Source organism: Atta colombica, unplaced genomic scaffold, assembly GCF_001594045.1.
Source record: "Atta colombica isolate Treedump-2 unplaced genomic scaffold, Acol1.0 scaffold238, whole genome shotgun sequence".
Lineage (NCBI taxonomy): Eukaryota > Metazoa > Arthropoda > Insecta > Hymenoptera > Formicidae > Atta > Atta colombica.
In genome coordinates this window covers 2,839,282-2,849,478 of record NW_017259336.1, presented here as the reverse complement: position 1 = coordinate 2,849,478, position 10,197 = coordinate 2,839,282, and the positions used below count along the sequence as shown (strand labels likewise).

The window sequence follows — 10,197 nt, the reverse complement described above, 5'->3', positions numbered from 1 at the left end:
GGGGGGGGGGGGGGGGGGGATCATATCTCTTCTTTAAAGACTACTGATTTAGCAACATCTATTTTTGCACTCAATTTTTGACTCAATGTTAATTATTGTATAATCTTATTGTGTGTGTGGGGCCTAATAATTTCTTCATGAAATGTCTAAAGCTGTGAAGATATATATTGTGCCATAGCACAGGATGAATTTATCTATTATGCACTAGCAATTAAGTAAAGTCGGTGAGATTACAAATCAAACTAAAATTAAAGAATCTATTTATTGATTAATTTTTGTTTTAAATTTTAATTTCAAATATCGACAGATTTAAAATTACAATGTACACATAGTTCTTATGTTAATCTATCACTTAAGATAAAATATTCATATATGCTCTGAGAAAATAAAAAGCGTTTTTTCCATTTATATAAGCACTTGATATATACAATAGTCATCTCACTAATTTGTGAAAAGTTATATATTATAAACGTCCGTTATTTCCTATATATATATATTTTTCACGCTTTTAAATTTAATTTTTGAAGACAATAATATAATATCATTTCAATAATATTTTGTTTAACTTTTAAATTTTTTAAATTGTATTGGGTTGTCCGGAAAGTTCGTGCCACAAAAGATTTAAATTTAATAAATGTATACTAAACTTTAAATCTTCTGCGTTTCAATTTTCCTTCAAAATCGGCACGAATTTTCCAGACAACCCAATACATTAATATATATATTTGGATGATTATGTTAAAAAAGATTGAATATGCAAATTAATTTTTTTACTGAAAGAAAATCATGTCCAAGTCAATCCTAATAACACTGTGATAATCCGTAAAAGAATTCGGCTATTATTTATTTCTCCTGCGCGCAATTATCGCCAAGAAATCAAAGAACAGAATGATTTTATTGAAATATCTAAAAATTTAACTATAAATGTTGATCTAAAAATTTTGTTAGACCATGAAAATAATTATATTAGACATTCAATTATATTAAACATTCAAACTAGTCGCTAAAATGTCAATATTATCATCATGCTTGGGCGTCCTATATAATTATTTTGATAGTTTAATATTTAATTAAATTTTTAAATACTTCAGTATCTAAAAATTACTTTTTCTATGTATGGCTGTAAGAAGGTTTTCTCAGAAAAATTTTTCATTTTTTTGTGATTATACAGTTTTTAAAATATTGCCTTAAAGAATGTGTAAGTAAATAAACAATATTAAACTTACCGTGTCGGGATTTAGAAAGATCGTGAGCCGGTGATGCCGGCGAACCAACGCTGCCATCCTCGTCTTCGCTGTCGGTGAAGCTACTCGGTGCACGCTGATTCGTGACACGACGGCAACTATCCAGTGCATAATATCCCTGCGGATGACTGGATGGCGGTATGGAGGGCTGCGACAGTCGATTCTGATGCAGTTCCGGATGAGCTGGGTAGCCGGTGGACGGATGCTGTGGCGGCAACATCGGGACGCTGGATGCACCGCTGCCACCGTACATCCGCATTGGTAACCAAGCACTGTATAATCCGAGTGGCACGCCGAAACCTGCACGGACAATTTATAGAGGAAAGTCCCCTATTATGAAATAGGCGCCTAATATGAGGTAGCGGCGTTTCTACTAAACTAATAAACGCTATCTATTGGTTCCACCATAAATTTATTGCTCTTGGATTGAAAACTATTTAGTAAAAAATTCATTATTAGATCACGGTAGTCATTGTAAAACAAGATTTTAGAATTTGAATGTCTTCAAGTTTCATTGAGATGAGTCTTTAACCTTGTTTATTATTTAATAAATAAATATTTGGCAATAAATTCTTCATGTAGTGAAAGAGTAAGGTCGTACTAATAAAAAAATACGAGATATATTGAATTGTTTAATTACAGAAGATTTGATGATCGTAAAACCATAAGATGTGATAATATGAGATAACTAAGGTATTTCTAATATGAAATAATCCATGCTCTTATGTTATAGTGAAAATCGCTGCTAAAGTATAAATGTTATTGTACAATAATAAAAAAGACATCGGAATGGGAACGTCGAATGCCTATTTCTGCGATGCTTGATTCCAATTATCTGAAGACGAGTTCTGAGTACAATTGCATGCTCACTTTTCGCGCATTCTGGCTGTTTGTTTGTATTTTAGAAACATTAAATAAAGTTTTTTAATTGCAATACTGATATACTTTGCGTTTTACTATCGATTTCTCGGGGCATCTCATATTAGGAGCACAATTTTTTGATTTTGCGATTTGCTCACTTTTTACATTTTTTTAATTAAAAAATGGAATTTGAATTAAATTTTATATAACGTTATCTTAAAGCTTATTAAATTCCCTTCAAAATCTATTATTTTTTAAAATTCTGCCTATAGATTTCTAGCATTTACCTAAAATGAACTCGGTATCTCATAACAGGAGTTTTTCCTTTAATTTATGGATAAACAGTCGGCAAATATAAACAATTATTAATTAGATAAGGATAAATTTCAGAGTTATGTCACAAAATTATGTAAAAACAATCGACCTAGATTTTGGTACACAGAATGTTTTTAGATATAATATATATCATATTATTTACTTAATTTAAAAATATATATTTTGATACTGATTTAATTATTTTAATTTAGTAACGATTAATACGTAATCATAAATTTTGAGATAAATTGAATTTGACTTTATATTGAATAAAATCGAAAATATGCTTTTGAATTTAAAATAATCTATAAATTTTTTAAACAAATAATTTTTGTAAGCATATACACATATTCATTATTTTTATTTTTTTTAAATAATAGGAGATATATTTTTCAGATTACAAGAATATGAAATTTAGTTATTTAATATAAAATGCAGGTTTTGAAAATATTTTATTATTGACTTTGTCAGACGATCTAACTAATGAGAACTCTGTTCGTTATCAATAGTATTTAACTATAATAAAGTAATAATTGATAAGCGAATGGAATCGCAAGGCAAATTGAATTTTATATTTCATTTCCATTTATTTAATCGTTCTATGCAGTGTTTCTTTATAGCTAAACATTTAGTTTTGCATCTACTTGCCATTTTTTAAGTGTACATGTTCTCGATATTAATACATTCTCATTCATCGTTATTATAATTTTCCTCTTATTATTTAAATTCTAAGTTTATAAGTTATACGCATATGTTTATTCTTCTTTACTAAATTTATAAAGTAAATCAATTTTCACTTGTGTTGACGAAATCTAGGAACGCGTCAATTACATGCAACATTACGGCTATAAATTAACGACAAAACTTGAAACTAATTGTATTTTATTGCATCATATTACGTAAAATGATTATAAGACATATAAAAAAAAAACGATAAGTTCCTAAGGAATTATGTACATATCCGAGATCAAATTATAGTCTGCGAAATATCGCCAACACCTGATATCTTTTCATGTTTTGGAGCATTGATTAGACACTACGGCGCCTTTGACTCAGTAGAATAACGTTTCACAATAATCTGTGTTATAATATCTTACAGCAAACCTCTATATATGCAGTTATATTTCAATTATACTTTGTTTTATATGATAGTTTTTATCAAAATTGTCAATTTTGCTAATTTAAAAAAAGGCATTCCTAATATATGAGACACATAGTTTTCTTACGTAAGGAAATCCGTAACAGTAAGACGTATATATTAATAAGAATTAATTAATCATAGTCAGTAAAATGCTGCTTAAGTTATTCCTTATAATTTAAATTAAATGTCAAGTATCAATTTGATATAAACACTCATTTTTACAAAAGATTACTTTTTCTAAGAAGGTAAAAATGCAATCTTGGGCAAGTTTTGTGTTTTCTCTCAAAAATACATAATATAAAAAAAATGTCACATATATATTGTATATAAAAACAATGTTAATTAAGATAAAAAATTCGCAAAGCGATTATGCGTTTTTTTAATGCTTTGTTAACGCTTTATAACTGGCGTGTGCTACTTGTTTATTTTTGAATAAATATAAATCTTTATAAATAATATTAAGGTATTATTTTAAAGTATTATTCTTTATAAATATTTTATATTGAAGTATATTATACTAAAATATTTTCTACATGCATAAGTAAATAAGTTTTCGACCGATGGTCGATCTAAGCGCAATCAATACGGAGCTAGAGTCCTCGACTAAATTCAATTTTCACTGAAATTAAAATTTAAATACAAACCATTACAAAATATACAAATTATATCATTATTATCATCTATATACGCAGCATCATTGCTTTTTTACAACAATTACATACCTACATGAATAATGAATTTTCTACTAAATATATTTCACACTAAGAATAATATGTTCATGATAGAACCCATATACGCTTATTTATAGTTTAGCAAAAACCTCGTTATTAGAAGCATAATAGACAACTTTATATATCCAGTGTTATGTCCAATAAATGTAATTTTTAACATATTCATTATTTCATTTGATTCATACATGTAATACTGTAACTGTTTTAATGTAATTACCCTGCATTTTTTATGTACACGTATGACACATAGTCAGTATTATAGAGTCAGTTATCAATGAGCCGTCGGATTAATGCGCGCCATAATTCTGCCGACGGAAGATGATATTCACGAGATTATTTAATGCGAAGAGATTATTTAATCGTACAGATATAAAGAGAGAAATCATAAGATTAGAAATGTCATAAGGAGTTTCTCGGAGAACTAAGTTTTATGGGATCGTTCTTTAATCTAATTTAATAAAAATATTATTTAATTTCTAATAATTGTACGTTAAATGAGAGGAATGTTTTTTATTAAGTGAAAGTCTTAAAGTCGCTATGAATTTAATGTAAGCAGATATTAATAAAGCAGATGTTAAATTTAAAAATTCGAAAAGTTTATTTTTTATTTATAGTCCAATCAATCGGAAATTTGTATTGATTAAGTAACGATGTGAAAGTGTTACTTAAATAATAACTTTATAAATTAATTTTAAAACTTTAATTTTAAAACTTTAAAATTTTAATTTTATGAAGAACTTCACGATTTATTTCAAAGAGTTATTTCAATAAAAAAATCATTTACCTATTTTATATAAATTATTTTTTATAATACATTCGTTAACAAAGTTATCGTAACATAAATTTATATCAAAATTTTGCATAACTTCAAGTAAGTACATTCCGTGAGAAAAATGATTATATTTAAAAGTTTTTTCATTCTCAAGAATAAAATTTGTACTTTTAGAATCTTTCAATAAATTTTTGATTCGTCCTTACTTCCGCTTATTATCTTTTTTAAAGAAAGAACATGTTATGTCTCCAAAAAATTGCATAGTTTGAATCGAATATGATAAAAATTTCCTCAGATCACAAGAGCCTGCATAGAGCTTGCATCAACATGAGCATTTGAAGAAATCATTCAAAGATGAGATTTTGAAGTATCCACGCATCAATTTTAACATACATGTACACATCCACACATACATATGTATATAATGTGCAAAATCTGAGTAGCAACTTCTTCTTGAGTAGGCATTGATTAATGCCAATGTTGGTAGTAATTGAACAAAAATGCATGAGTAACTTTATATTAGGAGATACGCCATATTTTCGCAATAAAGTGTCGTAAAAAGATTTATTTTTTATTTGTAAGATAAAGTACATATTTTGTAGTGACTATCATTGATATTTGCGAAAAAAATTAATTGCACCCCACATAGTGCGTCAAAGTATGCAACTGGAGACGTAACACGTCCTCCTACTTTAGAAAAGATAATTAATGGAAGTAAGGATAAATTAAAAATTTATTGGAAGCTTCTCAAGATACAAACTTTACTCTTGAGGATGAAAAAACTTTCAAATATGACCATTTTTTACGTTTTACATTTTTTACATTTTAAATTTTGATATAAATTTATGTTGTAATAACTTTGTTGATGCATTTGTAGTAATACATTTGTCGTAATTTTATATTTTTTATTAACTTCACATGTTTCTAGATTAGAGAAAACACTGAATGAACTTCAGCTACTAAAAATGCAGCAGACGTGTAAATGTAACACAATCTGTTCGCTGCAGTTATCGATTGGCGACATTTTTATGTATTTGTAGCCATCGTATTTTAAGCTGCTGTCGCGTCGCGACGCTAAGTTTTTACTTACATCTGCATCTTTCTCATCCAAAGTTGTAAAATAATTTAACATAGTTATATAAATTTTTAATTTAATTTCTTAAAAAGTAATAATTAAAATACTTCATATAAGTCATAGACTGTGTTACGAAATTCACTATCAACGTTACGTGCATTATAGATTTTCAGCACTGGCAGTGAAACACAGCCATAATGAAAATAAAAAATATTTTATTTTTAAAATCTGGCGTTCATATAAAAGTTTCTCCCCAGCATGCTGTTTTTACGCCTTTATATATAATTTCGATAATATATTTATAATACATTTATAATGAAAACATGTTTTGCCCCTAAAAATTTTGAATTAATCAAAAGCATAAGATTCTGACCAAATTCAAAAATATTTTGAAGGGAATAAAATTTTAAATAAAGAGAACATACAGTTTTTTCGAAAATTATTTTTAATTTACTGCTTTTATTAGTGTCGCTTATTTAATTGTATATTGAGCTGGAAGAATGTTCTCACCTGAGGGTAGCGTGCTCGCTGCCGCGGTCGCCAGGTAATGCCGCTGATAAAGCTGATATTCCCGATCTCGGTGCTCTTCCTCTTCGCTGCCGTTTGTCCGATCATCCCGCATTATGCCACCGCCACCACCAGTATCGTGATCTTCACGCGCGCTCAAACCGATCAAACTCTCGATCGTGAAGGGTCGTGGTGTCGGACGTCGCGCGAGCTTCGGCTCCGCGGCCGACGACTCCAACTCGTCGCTCGCCGAGCCGACATCAAGCTCGGTTTCCTCTACGCTCATATCCATGATTCCTTGAACTTGATGGACCAGCGTTCAAAATCAAACGGGATCGATCTCAATCCGATACTACGTGTGGAACATCTTTTTTTTTTCATGTACAATAATTGCCCTCTCTCGTGCAGTCCGAAGTGTTGTTAAATTAAGAATTAATAATATGCTATGTCTTTTGCAGAATTTCTTATTGCGGCAATACTTGAAGAAGATAAATTGCCGATGCAATTGTTGTTATGCACTAGATAAAAATCAGAATCTTTATTCAAATTATCAACGTTGAATTAAATTGCAACATTAGTTTAAGGTTGTCAATCGGTATTGAGGTACTTTATATTTATTAACGATTGTTTTATAATACTTTGCTTTATCTCGCTTTGCGTAGTATTATGTTTTGTATTACAATAGTTATGGCACATTTTATAATGAGCTTTAATACTTTAAATAATCATTGCTATCTGTTTAGCAATCGTCTTTATTCGATTTCTTCCTTTACACAATATTGAAATATAATACGTAAAAATTATTATTAATCTATTATCACACTATTAAATTTTAGTCTTTTAATTCGGTATGGCAGTCAACGCGTTTAAGGTAATTCTTTTATATTTCACGATAACTTCGTAGTACTAAGAGTCACTATAGTTTCCGATATGCAAACCTTCATTTGACACATAAATCAGTACTTTGGCACTGGTTACAAATTTTTAAATAAGATCGAACAAATTTAAGAAAGCTTATTTAGTTTAGATTATTATTATAATACTTCGTTACTATTAATTCTTTGTTGAATTTCTTGATTTGTAGAAAAATTAGTAGCTATTAGAGCACAAATCCATTAAAATTATGATATCAGGGAATAGATAAGATCTGTGTCATGTGAAAAATTGTATTTGATCATTGAAATATGTGAGCTTCTTCCATGTATTATGATGGCATTAAATAAAGCTGACACAGTCATAAATAGTTAAATATGTCTGGGGCAATAATGTAATATGAAACTCCTTCGGGCACTTGTTAAATTCTCATGAACGTTGTACCGTCATTGATTATGATACACAAAGATCAGGGAATAATCATGCAGAGAATCTGGCAAATTCCAATCATCAAGAGCGTTTGCAGAAAATAAATTTGTAATCACACTCGATGAGAACTTTTGAAATTGTTTTTATATTCACCTTCGCCAAAAGTTTTTCTTTTTCATCAACTTGATAACTTCAATTATGAACATTTTTACACCACGTTGATGACGATGACAGCAATCATCGGACTATACACTGCACACTATAAAGGTATCGGGAGGCAACCGTATGACGCACGAGTCGACGGGCGACTGCCGAGGGTATAAAGCAAGGTATTTTAATTCGTGATTCCTCGGCATGCGCCGTGTTCCGTTGTGGTGGATGGCGTGGCATCGTCGTACCGACTTTTGTCCGATCCTGATTGGTCGTATTCGGACCAACAGCATCGTCCGGCCGCGCCTATCGTCCGCAGATCCACCATCTTGGTGCCAGGCTTTAATCCAAAGTACTTGCATTCAGATGCTTTGAGATTGAAAACGGTGGACAGTTCAGAACGATCATGGTAAGATCTATTTTTAAATATCATCTTGTTTAGACAGCATGATAATGCAATTAAGTAAATAAGGCACTTAAAAGATAAATGACATAACTATTGGGAGTAACTTTCAGAAACTGTCGAGAATCCCTCTCAAGAGTAATTTTGAAAATAAAAATTTTTGACAGTTCATTCTCTAAAAGTAAGACTACAATTATATATACATAGAAATTTACAATAAAAATTATTGTATTTTCATAAGTTATTCTTCGATAATTTCTTATAATCGACGTAGTAATAGTTTAATTTTATGCAATACTTAATTTATTCATAAAATTATTTTTCTCTTGGATCAATTTGATCAATCGTTTTCTGCCAATAATTAAGAGACATTTAATTATTACTAAATATAATAATTATGTGATGTGTGTTCACATAATACGCATATTACTGTTTTACTATATTATAATAAACAAAAAAAATTCCACAAATCTCATACATTGAGATTATGAAGAACTAATGAGTAATCTTTAAAACCCAAGAAAGTTTTGACAGGTAATTGACCAATTACGCTGTTTCTGAAACATGAAGCGATCGACGTTAACGAGCTTGCTTTCTGCCATGGTCTATTTTGTATCCTCAACGTGTTCCCCATTAAGTTATCCTTCATGCCACCCCCGCAGGGTGCTTCCTAACGAGCACACTTATCAAAGCTGTTGTCTTATTTGATCCATCGGTGAGGATATTGACACGTACTTATTCTTAGTATGTTGTTTGTCATTTGTCAACTAATTGTCTCGTCATTTAATTGCCATACTTTTTTTGGCTGCGTAATTATTGATTTCTTCTGTTGTGCCTTAATATTATAAAAAAAAAACATTTTAAGAGTTTTATTTTCCAGAATTAATTATTTCAGTAAAAACAAAGTATCCTTTAAATTTAAAAAAAAAATATCATTCAGAAAACAGTATAGATAATGAAATTTTAGTACATTAGCATTTCTATATAAAATAATTTAATTCTCTATTATATTATAATACTTATTATTATAATACTAATTTGATTTCTTTTTTACAATTATATTTTCTTTGATTATATTTTGATATAAAAATATATTGTAGTGCAAAAACTAATTTTCTAAGAAAATTTAGTTACTAAATTATAAATTAATATACGCCAACGTCATTAGAAACGTTACACACGCGTCTCGCACGTTGAATTTTAGGATGGATTACGCCCACGCATCGTTTACATCGTAGATGGCTCCGAACCGGCTAATCGATGCATCACTACAGTAACGATACTATTTCGATACTCGTTAGCATGCCGTCACTTTAATTAGATCTCAAAATTACACAATATATATCGCTTGCTCCTTGCGAATACTATACCAATGCTTCAATCTAACCTATTTAACATCTTTATGCTATGTATCTTGATTGTACAATCAATGTTTGTTTTATTATTATTATTATTATTACTATTTAGTACAATATTATATATTCTAGCCAGGCTTAGTGTATTTCAATTTAATGGGAAATATCTTTAAATTTAATTACGAATTATATTTACTCTAGTATGTATGCATTATGATGAATGATCATATACAGTATTGTCAGATTTGATATATTTCTAACTATATTGCCACCCTGGTATTATATTGTAGATAAGACAATAAACAAAAAAGAAAGAGATAAACAAATATTTTTGTATCCTT

The 10,197-nt window shown here is 29.3% G+C and overlaps 1 protein-coding gene across 1 annotated transcript in view; it reads right to left on the bottom strand.

Moving 5' to 3' along the window:
* LOC108688728 (homeobox protein GBX-2) overlaps window positions 1-6,938 on the bottom strand; it is a 19,239-nt gene extending 12,301 nt beyond the window's left edge. The window contains exons 1-2 of the mRNA XM_018195087.1: window positions 6,650-6,938; window positions 1,227-1,544 (exon numbers count right to left, since the gene is read on the bottom strand). Coding sequence (XP_018050576.1) covers window positions 1,227-1,544; window positions 6,650-6,938 — 607 coding nt within the window. The remainder of the gene's footprint in view (window positions 1-1,226; window positions 1,545-6,649) is intronic.
* Between the last annotated feature and the right edge of the window lie 3,259 nt (window positions 6,939-10,197).